Genomic DNA, 26,627 nt, shown 5'->3' with positions numbered 1-26,627 from the left:
TGCATTTAGCATCAGTGAACTGGCCACATTACCTGTCAAAGATATTTTTGGTGGTCGTCGACTTTGATCTATTCAAACTAACTAATATTTCAAATGCAGAAAGTGTCTCTTTACAAGTTTCCTATACTGCTAACAGCTATACTCCTATACTGTATGACAGTCCACCTTTAAGTAATGTTGTCACTGGTGGCAGGGTGCCAATAAGGAAGTACAAAGTACAGCTTAGAGTTTCAGAGACAATGAACACGCTGTGCAGTATGGAGAGGAAGTAATGGGTCTGTACAGATCGTCAACTGTAAAAGATTTCAAATAACTGCATGAATAGATATAACCATGTCACTTGATTTGGATAGTCTGCCTACTAAAGTTTTATGTCGGTAGCACCTCATTTAACAGGTGCTGAATTACAGGCATATCCGGTTTTCAAAGCTTTCACTCCATCTTACCAAGGTGAGTGAGACATTCTCTTTAATTTTTTTAGACAAAAGGTAACAATAATCGCACAGATATGAACTCTTTAAGAACGGATACCTAAAGAAGGTGGTTTGTGTTTTCTGAATAAGTAATCTGAATATTTGGAACCCAATCCAGAAATTCCAGTTGATTAAAAAATGTAGTTTTAATTCCTGTTATACAATAGCTACATTTTTTAATCAACAGGAGTTTCTGGATTGGAATCCAAATATTCCAATGCACAGTATACTCATAAAGTATCTTCCCTATTATTGGGCTGGATTTTATTTCGGTGATGGGGGTCCTGGCGGCAAGCAGGAAGACGGGGGGGGGGGGGGGGCGGGCAACCCCACCTCGGCCCTTTATTGGACCCCTGGCCTAATTCAACGGTTGCCCGCTATTGGGGATACCATCCCTTTTCAGGAATAAGATTCTGCCCCAAGAGCTGCCAGCCAATCAGAGGTCCAGCAGCTCAGCAGTCCAAGCAGCCCACTGCTGGGACTGCAGGAAGTCCGAAGCAGTGAAGATGGAGGAGGCCTGGGACCAAGTTTAGTGGGGTCGGGGTTGCTGGGGCCAGTCAGGCAGGAGAGGGGGTGAGAGAGTAGTTGGTGAGGAGTTTCTTGCCGCAGGGGCTGCCATTGCCGCGGTGGGGGGGACCCACCGTGAGCCATGGAGTGTCCCTAGAGAACAGACTCCACCCTCAACACCCGAGCTTGTTAGAAGGCCAGTTAGAAGGTGTCTCCGCGCAGTGGTAGGCCACTCTGATTTTGGCTAAATGCCAGAAGAGGGAAGAGGTGCCCTTAACTGGCCCTTAATAGGCCACATAAGCGGCTTAATTGACCACCCAGTGGAGTTCCCGTCTGCCACGGTGCCTGCCACGGACAAAATGGCATGGGTCCAGGACATTGGGCACGGTGCCTGACACCAGCCCATGCCATTTTTTCTGCCCCCCACCACTTCCCAGCCCATCTCCAAGGGCTGGATAAAATCCAGCCCATTATCTGCAAACCAAACCATTGGAAGTTGGGATATTGGGTTTGTGTGTTTCGACTGTTGGATTCCAATGTTGGATCTGGTCTCACATGCCCTTCAATTAAACTCCCATTCCAACCTCCAAGTAAGGTCTGGTTGGATATAGTTTGGGTCTGGATTTATGTTGAGTTGTGTCTATTATGAGGGCATGCAAAATACTCTCTGAATAAAGCACACTGCACAGAATCATTTGTCTCAGGTCAGGTCATGGAAGCCAGAACAGGCCGAGATTCAGATCAGGTTGGATCACAACTTTTGCTGGAATTCTTTTAACTACTGGGCTTCCACTTGAAGTAGAGTCAGAGATTAAAGTCGAGATAGGTCTATTCTTGGCAATAAGCTGCACAATTTTGATTTGGCAACAGAGGGGTCACCTTCATTATGGCAGAAAACTAAAGTTTAATGTGGAGGATCAAAGAAGACCGCAGAATCTTAATCACAGTTTAAGTGAAGGATTTCTTCCTGACATTATCCTAAACTTATTTTTGACTAGTTTTAATCTATGACCTTGTTCTAGTGTGTTGACTTAACTTGAAGTAGATTTACCTTATCTATGAACAAAGAACAAAGAACAAAGAAAATTACAGCACAGGAACAGGCCCTTCGGCCCTCCAAGCCTGTGCCGATCCAGATCCTCTATCTAAACATGTCGCCTATTTTCTAAGGGTCTGTATCTCTTTGCTTCCTGCCCATTCATGTATCTGTCTAGATACATCTTAAAAGACGCTATCGTGCCCGCGTCTACCACCTCCGCTGGCAATGCGTTCCAGGCACCCACCACCCTCTGCGTAAAGAACTTTCCACGCATATCCCCCCTAAACTTTTCCCCTCTCACTTTGAACTCGTGTCCCCTAGTAATTGAATCCCCCACTCTGGGAAAAAGCTTCTTGCTATCCACCCTGTCTATACCTCTCATGATTTTGTACACCTCAATCAGGTCCCCCCTCAACCTCTGTCTTTCTAATGAAAATAATCCTAATCTGCTCAACCTCTCTTCATAGCTAGAGCCCTCCATACCAGGCAACATCCTGGTGAACCTCCTCTGCACCCTCTCCAAAGCATCTACATCCTTTCGGTAATGTGGCAACCAGAACTGCACGTAGTATTCCAAATGTGGCCGAACCAAAGTCTTATACAACTGTAACATGACCTGCCAACCCTTGTACTCAATACCCCGTCTGATGAAGGAAAGCATGCCGTATGCCTTCTTGACCACTCTATTGACCTGTGTTGCCACCTTCAGGGAACAATGGACCTGAACACCCAAATCTCTCTGTACATCAATTTTCCCCAGGACTTTTCCATTTACTGTATAATTCACTCTTGAATTGGATCTTCCAAAATGCATCACCTCGCATTTGCCCTGATTGAACTCCATCTGCCATTTCTCTGCCCAACTCTCCAATCTATTTATATTCTGCTGTATTCTCTGACAGTCCCCTTCACTATCTGCTACTCCACTAATCTTAGTGTCGTCTGCAAACTTGCTAATTAGACCACCTATACTTTCCTCCAAATCATTTATGTATATCACAAACAACAGTGGTCCCAGCACGGATCCCTGTGGAACACCACTGGTCACACGTCTCCATTTTGAGAAACTCCCTTCCACTGCTACTCTCTGTCTCCTGTTGCCCAGCCAGTTCTTTATCCATCTAGCTAGTACATCCTGGACCCCATGCGCCTTCACTTTCTCCATCAGCCTACCATGGGGAACCTTATCAAACGCCTTATGACATCTACAGCCCTTCCCTCATCAATCAACTTTGTCACTTCCTCAAAGAATTCTATTAAGTTGGTAAGACATGACCTTCCCTGCCCAAAACCATGTTGCCTATCACTGATAAGCCCATTTTCTTCCAAATGGGAATAGATCCTATCCCTCAGTATCTTCTCCAGCAGCTTCCCTACCACTGACGTCAGGCTCACCGGTCTATAATTACTTGGATTTTCCCTGCTACCCTTCTTAAACAAGGGGACAACATTAGCAATTCTCCAGTCCTCCGGGACCTCACCCGTGTTTAAGGATGCTGCAAAGATATCTGTTAAGGCCCCAGCTATTTCCTCTCTCACTTCCCTCAGTAACCTGGGATAGATCCCATCCGGACCTGGGGACTTGTCCACCTTAATGCCTTTTAGAATACCCAACACCTCCTCCCTCCTTATGCCGACTTGACCTCGAGTAATCAAACATCTGTCACTAACCTCAACATCCGTCATGTCCCTCTCCTCGGTGAATACCGATGCAAAGTACTCGTTTAGAATCTCACCCATTTTCTCTGACTCCACGCATAACTTTCCTCCTTTGCCCTTGAGTGGGCCAATCCTTTCTCTAGTTGCCCTCTTGCTCCTTATATATGTATAAAAGGCTTTGGGATTTTCCTTAACCCTGTTTGCTAAAGATATTTCATGACCCCTTTTAGCCCTCTTAATTCCTTGTTTCAGATTGGTCCTACATTCCCGATATTCTTTCAAAGCTTCGTCTTTCTTCAGCCTCCTAGACCTTATGGATGCTTCCTTTTTCCTCTTAGCTAGTCTCACAATTTCACCTGTCATCCATGGTTCCCTAATCTTGCCATTTCTATCCCTCATTTTCACAGGAACATGTATCTCCTGCACGCTAATCAACATCTTTTTAAAAGCCTCCCACATATCAAATGTGGATTTACCTTCAAACAGCTGCTCCCAATCTACATTCCCCAGCTCCTGCCGAATTTTGGTATAGTTGGCCTTCCCCCAATTTAGCACTCTTCCTTTGGGACCACTCTCGTCTTTGTCCATGAGTATTCTAAAACTTACGGAATTGTGATCACTATTCCCAAAGTAGTCCCCTACTGAAACTTCAACCACCTGGCCGGGCTCATTCCCCAACACCAGGTCCAGTATGGCCCCTTCCCGAGTTGGACTATTTACATACTGCTCTAGAAAACACTCCTGGATGCTCCTTACAAATTCTGCTCCATCTAGACCTCTAACACTAAGTGAATCCCAGTCAATGTTGGGAAAATTAAAATCTCCTATCACCACCCTGTTGCTCCTACATCTTTCCATAATCTGTTTACATATTTGTACCTCTATCTCACGCTCGCTGTTGGGAGGCCTGTAGTACAGCCCCAACATTGTTACCGCACCCTTCCTATTTCTGAGTTCTGCCCATATTGCCTCACTGCTCGAGTCCTCCATAGTGCCCTCCTTCAGCACACATGTAATATCCTCTTTGACCAGTAATGCAACTCCTCCACCCCTTTTACCTCCCTCTCTATCCTGCCGGAAGCATCGATATCCTGGGATATTTAGTTGTCAATCATGCCCTTCCCTCAACCAAGTCTCAGTAATAGCAATAACATCATACTCCCAGGTACTAATCCAGGCCCTAAGTTCATCTGCCTTACCTACTACACTTCTTGCATTAAAACAAATGCACCTCAGACCACCAGTCCCTTTGCGTTCATCATCTGCTCCCTGTCTACTCTTTCCCTTAGTCACGCTGACTTCATTATCTAGTTCCTTACAGGCTTTAGTTACTACCTCCTTACTGTCCACTGACCTCCTCATTTGGTTCCCATCCCCCTGCCACATTAGTTTAAACCCTCCCCAACAGCGTTAGCAAAAGCACCCCCAAGGACATTGGTTCCAGTCCGGCCCAGGTGTAGACCGTCCAATTTGTAATAGTCCCACCTCCCCCAGAACCGGTCCCAATGTCCCAAAAATCTGAACCCCTCCCTCCTGCACCATCTCTCAAGCCACGCATTCATCCTGACTATTCTTTCATTTCTACTCTGACTATCACGTGGCACTGGTAGCAATCCTGAGATTACTACCTCTGAGGTCCTACTTTTTAACTTGGCTCCTAACTCCCTAAATTCTGCTTGTAGGACCTCATCCCGTTTTTTACCTATATCATTGGTGCCTATGTGCACAACAACAACTGGCTGTTCACCCTCCCCTTTCAGAATGTTCTGCAGCCGATCTGAGACATCCCTGACCCATGCACCTGGGAGGCAACATACCATTCGGGAGTCTTGTTTTCGACCACAGAATATTTTAATATTTAATATTTTATTTCCTGGGCTGGGAGAGAGAACAACTTGTGTGGATGGCTTACAGGGGTGGCAGGAGTTCGGGACAGCATTCCAGGTCTGCCCCATTAGCCCGCCCCCAAAATTACAATGAATGGGTAACTAGGTCTCCTACCTGCTGCCCACTTCTACAACCTGGCAGCAATTTGTTGGCATGATTGGGTATGCTTATGGGCTACCTGGGGAATTCTACCCAGCAGTTCCAATGCTTGCTGAGCATAAGCATGGTTTTCCTACTGGGGCTTGGAAAAGTGCTAAAGCAGTTGTCAAGCTACAGTAATCAATCACAGAGTGGATTGATTATATCCAATTGTAGCTCTTGTTACACTTTTGGGAACAAAACAACAAACCTTTAATGCTTTCTTCAGCCCAGTAAGGTCAGAGTGCCATTCCTATTTTTTGCTTGCTTACCAAAACCAAACAGAATGCTTGAGATATGGTCTGATCAGGGCATTGTACAAATTCAGCATGGCATCTTTTGGTTTATATTCTTCTGAGGCAACAATGTGTTCAATTAAATCGTATTTATTCTGCTCCATTGTGCAACATGCCAAGTTAATTACAATGCAAGAGCTCTGAAGGCATATTTCATCTGAAAAAAGTGAAGCACAGATAGTGTATCAAGTTACCAACACACCCATAAGCTTATGTTGCCAGATTGTAAATTTTATATAACAATTTTATATTCCATCTTCTCTTGTTATTTGGAAGTCTGGTTCACCAAATGTTGCTGTACTGTTTGGCCTTAAAATTGTGGTGTGCAAGTATTTACAAAAGTTTGAGACATTTCTATAAAATTCCTTTTTCCAATACATGGCTCAATTAAAATATTAGCTAACTGGTACTTGGAGAGGTTTGAATTAATTAGAAAGAGCCTGCACACATTTGTAAAAGGCAGATCGTGCTTGACTAATCTAATTTTTTGGATGAGGTAACAGAAAAGGTTAATAATGAGAATGCAGTGGATGTTATCTATATGGATTTTAAGAAAGTGACAAAATACCACAGAAAGGGCTGAATTTTACAGACTCCCACAACGTCGGGTGTCATGGTGGCGGGGGCCGGAAAATGCCTCCGGCAGAGGCCCATCCAGGCCTCGAGGCCTGGCCTGATATTGCCGGCAGAGGCAAGGCAACGGGAACCAAATTTAAATATGTAAATTAATTTAAATGAAAGAATAAATTACCTTCTCACTCCCACCGTCTGTCTCGGTGCAATATTGGTGCTGGAGGCCAGCACTCTCACGCCTTCAGATCCACATCCAGGGATCTGAGATGGATCACTGGTGAGGAGGGGGGAGCAGGTAAGTTTTTCAGTGCAGTGGGGTGGAGAGTGGGGTCAACTCATCTCATTGTTTGAGGATGGTGGGAAGGGTTACGGTGCAAAGTTTATGAACATTGAGGGGGAAGGTCAGGTGGGCAGGGAAAGTGTTTTGGGCGGAGGAGAGGACAAGTAATTCATTTTATGGTTATTGGGGAGGGGTGGTGGGAGAAGGGAAATTTAAATGGATTTAAATTTTTTCATTAAACTTACCTTTAAGTATTTAAATTGAAAGTTAGGGCTCGAAGCCCTTTAAAAATGGCGTCAGCGCCTGCGCAAAGGCAGCTGACATCATTACCAGGGATGATCTGCCTGCTCTCCCCACATTTAATATCGCTGCGGCTCTGCGTCGTGCGGCCCGCGCAGGCGGACCAGCATCGTGTTCATCCGCCGCCAATTACAGGGGCTGAAGTATAAATTTCGGCCCAAAAGACTGGTTAACAAAATTAAGGCTCAGTGTCAGCTTGGATAAAAAATTGGCTTAAGAACAGAAAATAGCAAGTTGAGGTAAATGGTTGTTTTTCAGACTGGAGGATGATAGACTGTGGTGTTCCTCAAGGGTTAGTGACATTGTAGTTAAAGAGGAGGAGTGTGAAATATTAGATATGATAAGCATAAGGAGAGAGGATGTAACAGAGGGTCTGACGTCCTTGAAAGTGGATAAATTGTCAGGTCGGGATGGATTGCAGCCCAGGTTGTTAAAGGAAGCCAGGGAGGAAATAACGGATGCGCTGAGAATCATCTTCAAATCCTCACTAGATACAGGAGAGGTACCAGACGATTGGAGGTCTGCGAACGTTGTACCATTGTTTAAAAAGGTTGCGAGGGATTGGCCAAATAATTATAGGTCGGTCAGTCTGACCTCGATGGTGGGTTAATTGTTAGAATCAATTCTGAGGGAGAGAATAAACTGCCACTTAGAAAGGCATGGATTAATCAGGGATAGTCAGCATGGATTTGTTAAGGGAAGGTCATGTCTTACTAACTTAATTGAGTTTTTTGAGGAAGTAAACAAGAAGAATTGATGAGGGAAGTGCAGTGGATGTGGTCTACATGGATTTTAGTAAGGCTTTTGAGAAGGTCCCACATGACAGGCTGGTCAGTAAAATGAAAGCCCATGGGATACAGGGGAATGTGGCAGGTTGGATCCAGAATTGGCCCAGGGACAGGAAACAAAGGGTAGTAGTCGATGGATGTTTTTGTGAATGGAAAGCTGTTTCCAGTGGTGTTCCACAGGGCTCATTTGCACCTGTAGGAGATACGAGATGAGGTGATGAGAGCCAGGCTCGGAGCGTGGAGACATTTGCAGTACTAAGGCTAACCAATTTTACTCAGTGTGTGACATGCTATCAGACGGGGAGGAGTGCTCTGCACCCCCTTAATGACCACATTGCCCTCTGAAATCACCAGGTGCACCAAGAGCTGCGCCAGGCCCGACTGCCTCCTCTTCCACTATCCTGGCTATGTCCAAGGTCTCCTCCTCCATGGGTGTGATGTAATAGAGGAAGGGTACCCCTCCTCCCATCTAGGCCCTCTCTCTGGCATTGTGTGCATGTTTTTCGTGCAAAGACAAAAGATAGTGAGATAAGGCACTGCTATTCTCTGTGTCAAATGCCATCTGCCCCTATCCATCCGGAGCTGCGTTGTACTCTTGTAAAAGGTCTTCAGCAGCACTATGGCTGTGTGCCATTATGAGGGATGAGTAATTGCCCTGGGCACAGATCCTTCCCATCTTCAGAAGCAGCATGCACCCTGAGGCCCCTGAGCTGTTGTTGCTGCTGGAGGATTCAAGCCCAGAGACCTGTCTGGAGGATTGGGGGTTGCACTCACCTTGTCAGAGGTATGAGGTCATTGAACCTTTTCGGCACTGGATCCAGAATCTCTGAGTCACACTTCTGCTACTCACAGCGGCAGCAATCTTCAGCCAGGCCTGCTCGATCACTGATAGTGGCCTCCTCTGGCCACTCTCTGGGAAAAGGACCTCCCTCTTCTCCCTCACGGCCTCCAATGATATTGAGGTCCGAGTCAACGAAGCAAGTGGCAGCCCTGCCCCAGGTGCTTGTCCTCCAGCTCTCCTGCTTCATCTCACTTCCCTATGGATGAGTTGACGGTTTTCATATGATGCGCAGTTTTTTTCAGGGCAGCCAGCAGCTTCAGGAACAGCTGCCATGGTTATCTAAATGCGTCCCATTTTTGATCTGACCCACTTCTGTAACCGCCCCCACTTGTTTTTATCGGACAAGAACTTTTCTCCATACCAATTAAGGACTCACCCCTTGAAAATTGGGACTTTAATCAGCTTCCCACGGGAGGCGGGCTTCTGACCCAAAAACGGACCCGGCTCCTGCTTTTCACCTCCATGGTGAAAATTCAGCTCTATTACTCTATGACTCTGTAAGACAATCACCTATGCATGTATTAATTTCCACTTGTACAAATATTCATGCAGTTAATGGTACTTCCTTCAGCAGTGCCAATTTTTAATAAAATATATCTTTTATATATGTACTTATTCTTATTTTCTCACACAGTATGAACAGTAGGAACGTTCGTAGTAGATAAAAAATGGGATTAGAATAGTTAGGTGCTTGATGGCCGGCACAGACACGATGGGCCGAAGGGCCTGTTTCTGTGCTGTATAACTCTATGACTCTATGACTCTATCTATGCTTTCGATGTGCATAATAAGACAGCACCATGATAAATAAAGATCTCGGTTACCAAAGTGCAGCCATGAGGCCCAGTATCAGTACTCTCCCATAAGAAACTAAACGCGTGAATGAGTGCAACAGGTTACAAGTGGAAGATGAGCCACTTGCCAAATCTGCACCAGGAGTAGATCCTTCAGAATGATAGCCGAGGTTGGGCAGATTCCAGTGCCATCAGTAGGCAATCGGAGAAAAGGAGGGCAAAGGGATAAGAAGCACTATCCAGGGGATAAAAGACACTATCTGGATAATGAGAGGTTTTGGGCTTTGCCTTTTCTCTTTCTGTATTTTCCCTGCCCCTTTCTTCTCTGCTTTCCTGAAGACATTGGTTGAGAAATTCCTCAGAGCCACTCCTGCCCTGCCTGCGTTACTTCACTGGAACTGCAGCGGAAACTCCATTTTTGCATGTGGAAGGGTTTTCTACTGTATTCTGGTAATGTAATGCTGGGAGAGGAGGAGCATCTCTGAAGAATTTCCCTGCCGCTGACTCCTACTTATCCTTTGCTATCATATGTGATCCAAGCCAGTGGGTGCCATCTTGCTACAAAATAGTGCTGGGCATTACAACTGAGTAATAATCCTGTCTTCATACAATGTCCACATTCACACACTCCCCAGTAGGAGTCACTGACTAGCAATCATCAGCATCTGGCTGAATCCAACCTAGTCTGCTTGCTTGGGTGGATGTAAAAAATCTGATGGCACTATTTCAAAGAAGAGCAGGAGAGTTATCCCTGGTGCCCTGGCCAATATTTACCCCTCAATCAACATCACAAAAAAACAGATTATCTGGTCATTATCACATTGCTGTTTGTGGGAATTTGCTGGGCGTATACTGGCTGCTGTGTTTCTTCCATTACAATAGTGACTATACTTCAAAAAGGACTTAATTGGCTGTAAAGCGCTTTGAGACGTCTGGCGGTCATGAAAGGCACTATGTAAATGCAGATGTTTCTTTTCTTTCTTTCAGTCTAGTGTAGTGCCACATCACATAGTGCACTTACCTATCAAGCTGTCAGGGTTTATGGAAGATGCTTGGTTGACTATTGAGACTGATTTAAGTTCTTAACTTCCACTTTGCTGTTCGGCTGCTTATCATTCATTATTGCAGCTGAATTTAGGCATGCCAGGAACATTTCTATCTTCTGTCACTGCCAGTCTTTATCATCAGCTTCAGAAGGTGAAATAGGTCCTGTAAAGTAGTGAAACAAAGAAAGTCAGAGGCTGACATTGGACAAGTAAGTGCAGTTGTAACCACAGGAAGAAAAGGGGAATGAGAAATATATTTTCGTTGTGTTTTACCATGGTTCTCACCTATTTATGCATTATATATATTTCTTATGGCAGAAATCTTACAAAATTCTAAGACACTGTGAACTGATAGTGTGATAATTTAAAAAATATTGGCTATGCTGCCATGGGGAGGTGTATGGAGAAGATGGACTTATCCGCAGGAAGAAGGTTTAGAGAAAGCTGACTTGGACTGCTCCCATGGATTTTGCAGCAGCCAGTTATAAAGCAGCATTGTAAGAAGTCTAGGGGTTGACCAACTGCTTTTCCTCTCAGGCAGGGATGGCACATGGGACAGAAAGATCAGGGAGCACTGTGTAGCCACCTAACTTACCAATCACACTGAGCATGGCAAGGTCCTACCAGCCCGGGATTGTACCTCTGTCTGGCACTGTGATTCATCCCCAACTCGTCAACTAGTAGCCAGAACAGGTTTTGACACAGTGATGATGTAAGAATGTCAATATATTTTCAACTCAGGATAGTGTGTGACATGGAGGGGAACTTGCAGGTGTTGGTATTTCCATGCATCTGCTGCCCTTGTTCTTCTAGGTGGTGGAGATCATGGGTTTGGGAGGAGCTGTCAAAGAAACCTTGGTGAGTTGCTACAGTGCATCCTGTAGATTGTGCACACTGCAGCCATGGTGCACAGGTGTGGAGGGAGTGAATGTTTAAGGTAGTGGATGGGCTACTGATCAAGCGGGCTGCTTTGTCCTGGATGGTGTCTTGCTTCCTGAGGGTTGTTGGAGCTGCAGCCATCCAGGCAAGTAAATATAGGCTGCAAGTTTTCTCAGTGATGGAACGCGCAAGATCTGAACTGAACATTTTCTGTAGGAGGAGATAATTCATATTAATCTTAAGAAACACTAGTGCTATTCGGGCTTATGAAACAATAACATTAATTAAGGAATTGTCTAATATAATTTTTCCTTTCTTTGTCGCCTAAAAAGGTTACATCTTTATTGCATGACAATGTACTGCACCAAGCATAGAGTTTTGGAAAACAACAGCCATGAACTTGGAGAAAAAAATCTGTATTATGGATCTGCCAATATGCAAATCAAAGAAGAGACAGAATACATAAAAAAGGTGAAATAATAATTCTGATGACTCATGATCTACTTTGCACAGATTTACGAATGTATACTTATCGTCACTTAAAATATCCATCTATGGGTCCTGTGATGATTCACTTGGTTAATATATGTTGCACCGGCAATGACTGCCACGCTGAAACAGATATGTAAGAAGACCATGCAGAATTGGTCCTCTTGTGCCATCAGGACAGGACTGGCATGCTGAGGGCACTAGCTATACCCCAAAGAGGAGGAAAGTCGGCCAGTGGGAATGTTCGCACCGTGCCTGCAGTATGTTTGGGATTGGTGTGGAACTTTGGCAAGGTTGGGGGGTGGAGGGGGTGGTCAGGATGGTGGTTGGAGGGTCGGGGGGGGGGGGACAATCATCAAAGGGGCAACCAATGGGTGGCAGCAGTCCATACTTTCAATGTGGAGCCAGGAGAAATATTTCTTTCCAAACCTTTTTGATGGCACCCTCTCTCTGAGGACTGTTGGTTTGCCTGCTTTATCCAGATGAAACGTACCACAACATGCACAGCGCATGCTACAGTCAGGCCCAATCCATTTTCTAAAGGGGACTGAAGCAGGCATGCAGTCCTCCATTTTCATAGGCCATAGTCTAATTCTAGTTTTGGGTGGGCATCCTAATAGATTTGGCATGTGGTGCCCTCCCAATGGAAACATGAGTTTGCACACATCATACACCATATTGGATCCTTCTGTACTTGCTTTTTCACCCAAAATAATGGTTCTGAAGGGTCCAATTTCTAGGGACAAATGCAAAACAGTCCTATATTTCTGGATGCTTCTCTGCTGCAATATTGAATTGACAAGCATATTCCAATCAGCAATGTTTCCTAATGAAGCAATAATTGAAATCTGAATAAATTCAAGATACGTTTACTGATAACAATTACATTTTCTTGTCTTAAAAGGAAAGGCCATCTTAAAAGGCAACTTTTGCAAAATAATACATTGTTCAATGCATGGTACAGTACTTCTGCATTATAAAACAGTATATTGTCACAGGAGATCTGCTAGCTCTAACTAAAATATTTATTAAGTGAAAGCCTGGGACTTGGTCCGGACAAAGGCCCCCAGACAAACCTAGAGCCCAAATTTTGAGTAGACTGAGTCAGAGATGTCAGTTGTTGAGACTTTGATCTTTCTAAAATTCCTGTCCATCTAGATGCGAATTACATTACAGAGAATGCGACAACAAATGTTTGGGGATGAGGATGGAGTGACAGACAACCAACTAACTCAAGAGATGAAGGTATTCTGAGCTCCATTCTTTGTATTTCCTGATTTTCCTATTGCTAAGTGAGAATAAATCTTTAGAGTAAGCAGTATCAACAGTGAACTATTACTGGTGGATTACTTGTACATACAGAAGTTTAAATCAACTCTACATTGGGGAGACCAAACGCAGATTGGGTGAGTGCTTTGCAGAACACCTTTGCTCAGTCCGCAAGCGTGACCCTGAGCTTCAGGTCACCTGTCATTTTAATTCTCCACTTTGCTATCATGCTGACCTCGCTGTCCTCAGTCTCCTGCTTCCAATGAAGCTCAATGTAAGCTCGAGGCACCATTAAGTATTTTACAGCCTTCTGGACTCAACATTGAGTTCAACAATTTCAGACCATAAGCTCTTGTTTTTGCTTTCAGATGGCAGCTGTTCATTGTTCTGCCATTCATACTGCCTCTAGATGCATCTTTTGTTTCTTTACTTGTCCCATTACCATTGCCTTTGGCTCCGCACCACCAACCCTTTTGTCATTTAATCTCTCCTGTCTCATCTACCCTATCACAGACCTTCCCTTTTGTTCTTTTTCCACCCTCTGCCTTTTCACTTGTTTAAAACCTATTATGTTTCTAACTTTTCCCAGTTCTGATGAAAGTTCATTGACCTGAAACATTAACTCTGTTTCTCTCTACACAGATGCTACCAGACCTGTTCAGTATTTTCAGGATTTTCTGGGGTTTTTTCTCAGATTTCCAACATCTGCTGTATTTTGCTTTTGTTTTATATCAACATGCCCGATCACTCAAGTGGGTAATTGGGTGCAACACTGGGCTTTCAAGTCCAGCAGAGTGGAATTCTCTCCTTTGCAAGGCTGACTAATGTAAGGGTGGTGAGGCAGGCTTTGTGCCCACCCGCCCAGCCATTTGCAAATTATTTTGGCATGCCCTCAGTGGTGTTTCCACTTGTGCCAGGGAGCCTGCCATAGTGTGGGGGAGGATAATAGCTACAAGAGCAGGTCTTTGCCACATAAAGGTGCCAGCTGCCACCAAGGTAATGGGAGGTATGGAGCCTTGAAGCCAACTGACCAAATCAGCTGGTGGAGGAGAGTGTGTCAGTTTTTCACAATTGACAGCATTCACTGGGGAGGATCCTTTAAATTTCAAGTCCCTTCCCTCAGTCTGACAAACACTGGATGCCTGTAAAACATTGGTGGACGTAGCATCTGCCATATGCTCGAGGCAGTAAAGACAGAAATTGTGATGAATGCTCTCACTCTAGTATTTATTTAGTTAGGCCACACTTGGAATATTGCGTACAATTCTGGTCGCCACACTATCAATGCTCCACATAATTTTGTATACTTCAATCATGTCCCCCCTCAGCCTTCTCTGTTCTAAGGAAAACAACCCTAGCCTTTTGAGTCTTTCTTCATAGCTGAAATGCTCTAGCCCAGGCAACATCCTGGTGAATCTCTTCTGCACCCTCTCCAGTGCAATCACATCCTTCCTATAGTGTGGTGCCCAGAACTGTACACAGTACTCCAGCTGTGGCCTAACTAGTGTTTTATACAGCTCCATCATAACCTCCCTACTCTTATATTCTATGCCTCGGCTAATAAAGACAAGTATCCCATATGCCTTCCTAACCACCTTATCTAGCTGTGCTGCTGCCTTCAGTGATCTATGGACAAGTACACCAAGGTCCCTCTGACCTTCTGTACTTCCTAGAGTCCTACCATCCATTGTATATTCCCTTGTCTTGTTAGTACTCCCAAAATGCATCACCTCACACTTCTCAGGATTAAATTCCATTTGTCACTGTTCCACCCATCTATATCATTCTGTAATCTAAGGCTTTCCTCCTCACTATTTACGACACCACCAATTTTCGTGTCATCTGCGAACTTACTGATCATACCTCCTATATTCACGTCTAAATCATTAATGTACGCTACAAACAGCAAGGGTCCCAGCACCGATCCCTGTGGTACACCACTGGTCACAGGCTTCCACTCGCAAAGACAACCCTCGGCTATTACCCTCTGTTTTCTGCCACCAAGCCAATTTTGGATCCAATTTGCCAAATTGCCCTGGATCCCATGGGCTCTTACCTTCTTAACCAATCTCCCATGCGGGACCTTATCAAAAGCCTTACTGAAGTCCATGTAGACTACATCAACTGCTTTACCCTCATCTACACATCTAGTCACCTCCTCGAAAAATTCAATCAAGTTTGTTGGAAACAATCTCCCCCTGACAAAGCCATGCTGACTATCCTTAATTATTCCCTGCCTCTCCAAGTGGAGCTTAATCCTGTCCTTCAGAACTTTTTCCAATAGTTTCCCAACCACTGATGTTAGACTCACTGGCCTGTAATTACCTGATCTATCCCTGCTACCCTTCTTAAATAATGGTACCAAATTCGCTGTCCTCCAGTCCTCTGGCACCTGTCCCCTGGCCAGAGAGGATCTGAAAATAAGAGTAAGTTTGGAGAAATGAGCTGTGTTCTTTTCTTGAAACCAGATACATTTTCAGGAAATTTTCAGGTAAAATGATGTTTAATTGTAGTGCTGCATTCTGATATTCCATGTGACAATCTAATTATTCCAAATATATTTTCCATGTACATGTAATTGCTTCCATGATGTAAGATTCTTATACATCTACAAAGCGGCACAAGGATGTAAACATACGAACATACAAATTAGGAGCAGGAGTAGGCCACTTGGCCCCTCGCACCTGCTCCACCATTCAGTAAGGTCATGGCTGATCTGATTGTAACCCCAACCCCAATTCCCGCCAATCCCCGATAACCTTTTACTCCCTTGCTTATCAAGAATCTATTTACCTCTGCCTCAAAAATATTTAAAGACTCTGCGTCCACTACCTTTTGAGGAAGAGAGTTCCAAAGTCTCACAACTGTCTGAGAGAAAACATTTCTCCTCATCTCTGCCTTAAATGGGAAACCCCTTATTTTTAAACAGTGACCCCCTAGTTCTAGATCCTCCCACTAGGGGAAACATCCTTTCCACATCCACCCCTCAGGCTCTTATATGTTTCAATCAAGTCGCTTCTTACTCTTCTAAATTCCAGCGGATACAAGCCTAGCCTGTCCAATCTTTCCTCATAAGGCAACCCGCTCATTCCAGGTATTAGTCTAGTAAACCTTCTCTGGACTGCCTCCATTTACAACCTTCCTTAAATAAGGAGACCAATACTGTACACAGTACTCCAGATGTGGTCTCACCAATGCCCTGTATAACTGAAGCATAACCTCCCTACTTTTGTATTCAATTTCTCTCACAATAAACAATAACATTCTATTAGCTTTCCTAATTAATTGCTGAGCCTGCATACTACCATTTTGCGATTCTTGCACTAGGACACCCAGATCCCTCCGCAACTCAGAGCTCTGCAAATTCTCACCATTGAGATAAACTTCTTTTTTATTCTTCCTGCCAAAATGGACAATTTCATATTTTCCCACATTATACTCCATTTGCCAGATCTTTGCCCACTCACTTAACCTATCTATATCCCTTTGTAGCCTCCTTATGCCCTCTGCACAACTTACTTTCCTACCTATTTTTGTGTCATCAGCAAATTTAGCAACCATACCTTCAGTCCCTTCATCTAAGCCATTTATATAAATTGTAAACCGTTGAGGCCCCAGCAATGATCCCTGTGGCACACTATGCATTACATCTTGTCAACCAGAAAACGACCTATTTATGCCTATCCTCTATTTCCGTTAGCTAGCCAATCTTCTATCCATGTTACCCCCTACACCATGAACTTTTATATTCTGCAATAATCTTTGATGTGGCACCTTATCAAATGCTTTTTGGAAATCTAGGTACAGTGTATCCCCTTCATTCACAGCACATGTTACTTTTTCAAAGAGCTCCAATAAATTGGTTAATCACAATTTCTCTTTCACAAAACCATGTTGACTCTGCCTGATTACCTTGAATTTTTCGAAATGCTCTGCTATAACATCTTTATTAATAGTTTCTAACATTTTCCTTAAGACAGATTTTAAGTTAGCTGGCCTGTAGTTTCCTGCTTTCTGTCTCCCTCCCTTTTTGAATAAAGGTGTTACTTTGACTATTTTCCAATCTAATGGTACCTTCCCAGAATCTTGGGAATTTTGGAAAATTAAAACCAATGCATCAACTATCAGTAGCCATTTCTTTTAGGACCCTTGGATGAAGTCCATCAGGACCCGGGGACTTGTCAGCCCGCAGCTCCAACAATTTGATCAGCACCACTTCCCTGGTAATTGTAATTTTATTGAGATCCTCCCTCCCTTCCATTTCCTGATTTACAACTATTTCTGGAATACTTGTCTATAATGAAGACCAAGCAAAATATGTGTTCAATTCATTTGCCATCTCCTTATTTTCCATTATTAATTCCCCAGACTCACTTTCTTGGGGCCAATGCACATTTTGTTAACTCTTTTCTTCTTTAAATATCTATAGAAACTCTTACTATCTTTTTATATTTCTAGCCAGCTTTCTCTCACTCTAATTTTTCCCTCCTTATCAATCTTTTAGTAATTCTTTGCTGTTTTTCATATTCTGTCCAATCTTCTGAGCTGCCACCCATCTTTGTGCAATTATATGCTTTCTCTTTAAGTTTGATACTATCTTTAACATTTTTAGTTAACCATGGATTGTGGGTCCTCGCTTTGGAATTTTTCTTTCTCGTTGGAATGTATCTGATCTGTATATTCTGAAATATCCCCTTAAATGTCTGCCACTGCATCTCTATTGACCTATCCCTTAAACTAATTTGCGAGTTCACTTTAGCTAGCTCTGCTTTCAGGCCCTTGTAATTGCCCTTATTTAAGTTTAAAATACGAGTCTTGGATCCATTCTTCTCCCCCTCAAACTGAATGTAAAGTTCAATCATATTATGATCGCTACTACCTAGGGGCGCCTTCACTATAAGGTCAATAATTAATCCTATCACGTTGCACAATACCAGGTCTAGTATAGCCTGCTCTCTGGTTGGCTCCAGAACGTACTGTTCTAAGAAACAATCCTGAAAACATTCTATGTACTCCTCATCTAGGCTACCTTTGCCCATCTGATTCTTCCAGTCTATATGTAGATTAAAATCCTCCATGATTATTGCCGTACCTTTCTGACAAGCTCCCATTATTTCTTCCTTAATACTCTGTCCTACCATGTGGCTACTGTTAGGGGGCCTGTACACCATTCCCACGAGTGACTTCTTGCCCTTATCATTTCTCATCTCTACCCAAACCGCTTCTACATCCTAGTTTCCTGAACTTAGGCCATCCCGCGCTAATGTGATAATACTATCATTAATTAACAGAGCCACCTCTCCACCTGTTCCTCGCTTCCTGTTCTTCTTAAATGTCATATACCCTTCAGTATTCAGGTCACAATCTATGTCATCCAGCAGCCATGTCTCTGTAATGGCTATCAGATCGTACTTATTTATTTCTATTTGCACCATCAGTTCATCTGTTTTGTTTCGAATGCTACGTGCATTCAGATACAGAGCCTTTAGTTTTGTCCTTTTATTATTTTTGCAACGTCTAGCCTAGAGTGCTGATTTACTCTTAGATTTGTACTCTCTGATGATTGAATACTGAGTGATTTTTACCATAACTAAGACCTGAGCTTGAGGTATTCAGCCTGGTAAAATAGTTCAGAAAATTGCTGGGAGATTTGAAGTTTTTGCTCTGCTGGTGCAATGATAAAGTCAATCTATGCTTATTCCTGCTTTACCTCTGTGGTCAGCTGTCTTATTCTGGGGAGCAATGTATTTTCCCAATCACTAGCCTGTGTACACCTTCTTCAGCTGTTCACATGTAAACTCATCCAGTCATTTTTCTGCTGCTCTGGCCGTGTGAAATCTGCCCCACATACAACTGGGTTAGATTCCACAACATCTTAATGGGATATAGATATTTAAGTGGCTCCTTCAAAAACTTCCTGTTCAAATAGGTAATATTTGCATCAGGATTATCACGGAATATTCCCGTGTGACTACATTACACTGGGACTGTTGAGAAGTAGTCTCAAAGAAGTCATTTATATCCATCGTAGGCAGCCTCTAGACAGTATATCTTATATAATATGTGTTGTTTTATAGAGGCCAATGATGGAATCACCTGAAGTTAATGAATCTGAGTCATGTGTGGCGGAGCTCTTTTCCAAGTATCGTCAGATCTTGGAACAGATCAAAGCAAAAGATGTCCAGCTTCGTGCTCTTCAATGGGAAAACAAGGAACTATTGACAAAGGTACAGAGTATTAATCATTGTGACAGAGATTGTGTTGCAGTGGGAAGCCAAAGACCACTGTAGGCCTGGAACACATAATCTAAGTTGATACTTTAGTGCAATTCTGAAGAAGTGCTGCATTGTTGAAGGTGCTGTTCTTTGGATGGGATGTTAAACTGAGGCCTTGTTTGCCTATTTAGTTGAAAGTTAAAGATGCCATGATTCTCATACTGTCATGGCTAACATTTCCCCATTGACCAACATCAACAAAAAAAATCAGATTAACCATTTACTTCATTATTTGTTAGAGGAATCTTTATGTGTGCAGAATGGGTTCATGCCTTCTGTACTTCAAATGTCACTACACTTGGAAGTAATTTATTGTCAAAGAGTCACATTGGCACAGAAGGAGGCCATTCAGCCCATCGAGTCCATGCCGGTTCTTTGTAGAGCAATACAATCAGTCCCATTCCACGGCTCAATCCCCATAGCCCTGCAAGTTTATTTCCCTCAAGTGCCCATCCAATTTACTTTTGAAATCATTCATCATCTCCACTTCCACCACCTTTGTAGGCAGCAAGTTCCAGGCTATTACCACTCGCTGTGTAAAAAAATGATTCCTCACATCCTGCTGCATCTCTTGCAAAAAACCTTAAATCTGTGTCCTCCAGTCCTTGCACCACCAGATAATGAGAACAGCTTTTATTTGCCTACCTCATCTAAAACTTTCATAATCTTGTACACCTCTATCAAATCTCCCCTCAATCTCCTTTGCTCCAAGGAGAACAACCCAGCTTCTCCAACCTAATCTTGTAGCTAAAATTCCTCATCCCTGGATCCATTTTGACAAATCTCCTCTGCACCCTCACATCCTTCCTAAAGTGTGATGACCAGAGCTAGATGCAATACTCTAGTTGGGGCCTAACTGGAGCTTTATAATGGTTCAGCATAACATCCCTGCTTTTGGGCTCAATACATCTATTTATGAAGCCCAAGATCCCATATTCTCTGCTAACTACTCAGTCAATATGTCCTGCCAGCTTCAAAGATCTATGCACATGAATCCTCAGGTCCCTCTGTCTCTGCACACTCTTTAGAACTGTGCCATTAAGTCTATATTGCCTCTCACTACCCCATTTGCAAAATGCATCACCTCACATTTCTCTGTATTAAATTCCATCTGCCACTTGTCTGCCCATTCTGCTAATCTATCTATTGTAGGTGAGATAGTCTTCTGAGATATAATATGCTCAATAAATACAAGTCTTTCTGATTGTATTATTCAACCTGAGGGAAATCATATTGTTGTTCTATGGTTCGACAAATATTGCAAGACTTTTCATCACAATTATTTTAACTGCAACCTTATTCTAATTTGCACTGTACTTTTAACAGTCACTGTACTTCATATATGCAGTACAGCTTTGTTTCGAAATGCTTTGGACTCATTGCTAAGTGACCAGAATTTGTTTCTTTTAAATTTCGATTCTTAGTGTAAAAAGAAAACCGTACATATTTTAAAATCTGGAATAGAAACTGCATTTGCTGAAAACATACAGCAAGTCAGTTAGCAGCTAAAAGACTAAAAGTATTTCTCTTTATGAATCCTATGGAGATACTGTGCCTTACTAGCACTTTCTGTTTTCCATTCTTAGATAATTTACTGCAGGTTTCTGGTGTGAACCAGATGCAATATCGTATAATAGGTTTATAACCTAAAGATTGTAAAAATAGTACACGCACATTTGTGAGTATTAATACGAGTTATTGTAAAAAGTTTGTGAATTCAGCTGCCATAATTTAAATCTAGATATGAAAATGCTATACCTACTGCTCTTAGTGTATTTTGACTATAGCCTAAACATGGAGACAACTTTCCAAGTATTTAGCTTGGGGACCTTGTTTGCCATTTGTGCGTACTTGGAAAATTGCCTCCATAGTCTTAGAATAGACCCCCCTGTGGGTTCTTTTGATAATCCATCATAAGTTTGGTGGAAGTGCAGTTTCCCAACTTGCCATGGTGGAAGAGCTACCTGGCATTTATCAGCTCAGGTCTTGCTAGAGGTTGTTAATGGAGCTGAAGATTATGAAATAGTCCATCAATAGCCACATTACTGACCTTATGATGGTTGGATGATCATGAAGAAAGTAACTAGTATGGTTAGATTGAGAACACTTCCCTAAAGAACTCCTGCAGCAATGTCCTACGGATGCAATGAAGCACAACCATCTTCCTTTGCACCAAATATGACTCCAGTCAATGGAGGCATTTCTTTCTGACTCCCTTGACTTCAGCTTTGCTATGGCTTCTTGATACCATGCAAGATGGAGTGTTATTTTGATATAAAGGACAGTGACTCTTCCTCTCTGTCATTTAGCTCTTCTGTCTATGTTTGGATTAACTCTCCAATAAGTTCTGGAGCCAAGCAATTATGGTGAAATTTGAACTGAACATATTGTGGGACAGGAGTCATGTGTAGGCTAGATTGGGTGAGTGTAGAAAATTTATTTCCTTGAAGGGCATCAGTTGGGCTTTTAGAAGTATAGAAAGGAATATAGGAACAGGGGTAGGCCATTTTGACTCTTAAGCCTGTTCTCCCACTCAATTAGATCAGGGATGATATATATATCTTAACTCCAACTTGATTTCATATCCTTTAATATGATTGCCTAACAAAAATCTGTCAATCTCAGTTTGAAATGTTCAGCTGACCTAGCCTCAATAGCTTTATAGTCAAGCGAGTTCAACATTTCTACTATCCTTTATGTGAAGAAGTGCTTCATGAAAGCACCCTTGAACTGCTTAGCTTAATTTTAAGGTTATGTCCCCTTGTTCTGGTACTCCCCACTGCAACCCCCACCCCCCCCACTGCCCCCAACCCAATCAGAGGTAACAGGGTAGATAGACAGAAACTATCAAATTCTCTAAGCATCCTCAGTTAGACTTCCCCTTAATCCTCTATACTCATGGAATACAAACCTATTCTATGCAAGCTGTCTTCATAATTTAACCATTTTTAGTCCCTGTGTTATTCTGGTGAATCTGCACTGCACTCCCTCCAAGGCTAATATGCCCTTCCTGAGGTGCCATGAGATTTTAACAACAATCGGACGGTAATTTACTTTTGTACTAGTCCACAAATACCAGACTTATTGAAATTGGTTTTACAATTTACCATGGTGAGATGTGGCCCAGGTCAGACATGACCACCATATGACCATACCTGAGGAGAAGGAATAAGTACACAGCTCAGGGTGGAGTTTCCATGGGGTTTCACCCGTTCATCTGCTGTAACTTTGGCGGAAGAGCCGTGGAAACCCTAGAAACATGGCATAAGCATTGCATAAATGTCCTCTACTGCCTAAAGTTGTAACAAGCAAAGGGGAGACACTCTGCAGAAATTGACCTCATTCATTTTAATGGGTACTGCAGCTTGATGATATTACAACATCCTTGCATAATGATGGGCACATATGTAAAATGTGATTTTATTTTTACTAAAGAACAATTTCAGGAGAGTTTGCTGTTCACAGTCAGTACAAATTGGGGAACTTATCTTGTGTGGAAATTGGCATAAATTCAAAATTGTCTCAAGTCACCTGTCAGGGAACCAATATATACAAAGTATTTTGTAAGACTTATTTATATAGCTGAGCAATGCAAAGTCAGTGGGGCTGTAATTATAACAAGACACACAAACAATCCTTTCTGCAGTCAAATGTCAATGACACTGCTGCAAAAGATGCAGGGAAATTACCAGACTCTTTGAGACCACAAGTCAATTGAAAATTTTATTGCAATAACATCAAGGAAGCAACTTTCATTTGGCCTGAGGAACATATAATATTTTTTTTAAATAAAACAATCGATAAAGTTAGTCTTCATTCATACGGGAGCACACTAAAGAAATTAAAATAATTTTAAATACAACACCATTTTTAACTTGAGATGGCAGTGGTGGGAGCCATCAATATGGTTAATGAGATAAAGAAAGGGATGGAATGTTAGGGCTCTCTGTTGGTTCAGAGGGATGACAAGGTGAAAGTGCAAGCGTTAAGTCTTTAACCTGGCTGGTGACCTCATCATCTCCAATGGTAAAAGCTGAACGCCTTCAGATGGTCTTGTCTTCAAAGCGGATAAGAGTTTAAAGGTGGGGAGGGCCCTCCAGTGACCTTTCTTTGGTGTGTAATATGTAAAGCAGTTAAGGCTGGCAGATAAGGAGTGTGTGCCAAATGGAATGGAGGAGATGAAGTAAGAGTTTTGAAGCCGTGAGCTTGTTGGAATGGGGGAAGAGTCTTTGGGGTTGTGTAATGCAGTTGTTGTGTACTAAAGGAGTTATGTAGCCATAGTGCAGGTAAGGAGTTGGAGGTACCCTTAACCAGAAAATGTTGCCTTAAAATGGTAAAGATTGTGTTGGTGCCCAAGGTAGGCAAGCAAGAAAGGGAAGAGGTGCACAGTGTGTTAAATTGCTTGCCCTGCTGACAATATGGAACTTCTTGTGGCACTGTTCTGAAGATGAGGGAGTTGATGTCAGTGCCAATGCCATCTCCCTCCAGGATGATAATTCCGGTTGACTTCATGGCACCCACACTCCGGAATATGTTCATCCTGCATTCAGTGCCCTCCTCCCTAGGAGGGCTTGGAGGGCTGAACGAGTGAAGTTGTTTGTTCCTCGCCTTTGGTTTGGTGCCGTGCCCTACTGTCCTTTAGGCACAGATGGCACTTGAATATTCCTCATGATGATTAGTTTAGTTCAGAGATACATCACTAAAACAGGCCCTTCGGCCCACCGAGTCTGTGCCGACCATCAACCACCCATTTATACTAATCCTACACTATTTCCATATTTCTACCACCTCCCCACCTGTCCCTATATTTCCCTACCAGCTACCTATACTAGGGGCAATTTATAATGGCCAATTTACCTATCAACCTGCAAGTCTTTGGCATGTAGGAGGAAACCGGAGCACCCGGAAGAAACCCACGCAGACACAGGGAGAACTTGCAAACTCCACACAGGCAGTACCCAGAATTGAACCCGGGTTGCTGGAGCTGTGAGGCTGCGGTGCTAACCACTGCACCACTGTGCCGTTCAATAGCAATAAAAAAATATTGGAAAGACATTCAGTGAAGTAATTTGAGAGAAATGAAGGAGCCAAGCAGTAATCTTATATTATGTTCTGGTCCCCTAGTATTCTGCTGATTAATACAGCCTGGGGTGCAATTAAAATGCTGCATAGCTGTTTCCTGATATTCAGCTGCATGCACCAGTATCACACCATTGGATATGCAAATAAGCATACCCAGGAAACCTCGAGTGCATCTCTTTGTAAAGAATTTGTGAATGGAGGCATTGTAGAATCTTCAGCTAATAGCTTGACTTCTGACCTTGTGAGAATAAAAGGGCATTATGGAATAGCTGAAGATGGTTAGGGTGAGGGCACTTTCCTGAGGAACTCCTGGGATTTTTTAAAATTCATTCACGGGATGTGGGCGTCGCTGGCCAGGCCAGCATTTATTGCCCATCCCTAATTGCCCTTGAGAAGGTGGTGGTGAGCTGCCTTCTTGAAACGCTGCAGTCCATGTGGGGTAGGTACACCCACAGTGCTGTTAGGAAGGGAGTTCCAGGATTTTGACCCAGCGACAGTGAAGGGACGGCGATATAGTTCCAAGTCAGGATGGTGTGTGACTTGGAGGGGAACTTGCAGATGGTGGTGTTCCCATGTATTTGCTGCCCTTGTCCTTCTAGTTGGTAGAGGTCGCGGGTTTGGAAGGTGCTGTCTAAGGAGCCTTGGTGCATTGCTGCAGTGCATCTTGTAGATGGTACACACTGCTGCCACTGTGCGTCGGTGGTGGAGGGAGTGAATGTTTGTGGAGGGAGTGAATGTTTGTAGATGGGGTGCCAATCAAGCGAGCTGCTTTGTCCTGGATGGTGTCGAGCTTCTTGAGTGTTGTTGGAGCTGCACCCATCCAGGCAAGTGTAGAGTATTCCATCACACTCCTGACTTGTGCCTTGTAGATTGTGGAGAGGCTTTGGGGAGTCAGGAGGTGAGTTACTCGCCTCAGGATTCCTAGCCTCTGACCTGCTCTTGTAGCCACGGTATTTATATGGCTACTCCAGTTCAGTTTTCGGTCAATGGTAGCCCCTAGGATGTTGATAGTGGGGGATTCAGCGATGGTAATGCCATTGAATGTCAAGGGGAGATGGTTAGATTCTCTCTTGTTGGAGATGGTCATTGTCTGGCACTTGTGTGGTGCGAATGTTACTTGCCACTTATCAGCCCAAGCCTGGATATTGTCCAGGTCTTGCTGCATTTCTGCACAGACTGCTTCAGTATCTGAGGAGTTGCGAATGGTGCTGAACATTGTGCAATCATCAGCGAACATCCCCACTTCTGACCTTACGATTGAAGGAAGGTCATTGATGAAGCAGCTGAAGATTGTTGAGCCTAGGACACTAGAGATTGAAATTGTTGTGATGATTGATGTAGGCCTATTATTTCAATCCCAGGTGCCTTGTAGATTGTGGACAGGCTTTGGGGAGTCAGGAGGTGAGTTACTCGCCTCAGGATTCCTAGCCTCTGCTAGTTTTTCTAGGGTCCTTTGGTGTCATACACAGTTGATTCCTGTTTTGATGTCAAGGGTTGTTATTTTCTCCACTCCTTTGTGCCCACATCTGGATCAAGATTGTGATGACGTCTGGAGTAGTTCTGGTGGAATTCAAACTGTGCATCATTGAGCAAGTCATTGGTGAATAAGTTCCTTGATGGAACAAATAATGATTTTTTTCCATCACTTTGCTGATTTGGTGCTAATTGTCTCAGTTAGATTTATCTTTTTTGTGGATAGGACATAGGTAGACAATTGGTTACCTTCTTGGGTGGGTGCCAGTGCCATGGATGCAGTAGAATAGTTTGGTTGGATGGATGGCCTGCTGTGGTACTTGGATCTTCAGCATTACAGCTGGGATGTTGTCAGGACCCACAGACTTCACTGTGTGCAGTGTACTCAGCAGCTTCTTAATGTCACGTGGTGTAAAACGAATAGCTGATCATTGGCATCTATGACATTGGGGACCTCATAAGGAGGCCAACTAATTATCAACTTGGCGCTTTTGGCTGAAGATATTTCATAGAATCATTGATCATCTACTGTTTTGTAT

The 26,627-nt window shown here is 43.3% G+C and overlaps 1 protein-coding gene across 1 annotated transcript in view; it reads left to right on the top strand.

The window, feature by feature from the left end:
• The first annotated feature begins 227 nt into the window (after positions 1 to 227).
• The window catches only part of LOC137377668 (coiled-coil domain-containing protein 68-like), a 62,348-nt gene continuing 35,948 nt past the window's right edge, over positions 228 to 26,627 (top strand). The window contains exons 1-4 of the mRNA XM_068047610.1: positions 228 to 450; positions 11,833 to 11,971; positions 13,148 to 13,234; positions 19,336 to 19,485. Coding sequence (XP_067903711.1) covers positions 11,849 to 11,971; positions 13,148 to 13,234; positions 19,336 to 19,485 — 360 coding nt within the window. The 5' untranslated portion in view covers positions 228 to 450; positions 11,833 to 11,848. The remainder of the gene's footprint in view (positions 451 to 11,832; positions 11,972 to 13,147; positions 13,235 to 19,335; positions 19,486 to 26,627) is intronic.

This window comes from Heterodontus francisci, chromosome 1, assembly GCF_036365525.1.
Source record: "Heterodontus francisci isolate sHetFra1 chromosome 1, sHetFra1.hap1, whole genome shotgun sequence".
NCBI classification, from domain to species: Eukaryota; Metazoa; Chordata; class Chondrichthyes; order Heterodontiformes; family Heterodontidae; genus Heterodontus; species Heterodontus francisci.
Note: the sequence above shows the minus strand (reverse complement) of the source record. Positions and strands in the feature narration are given on the sequence as shown.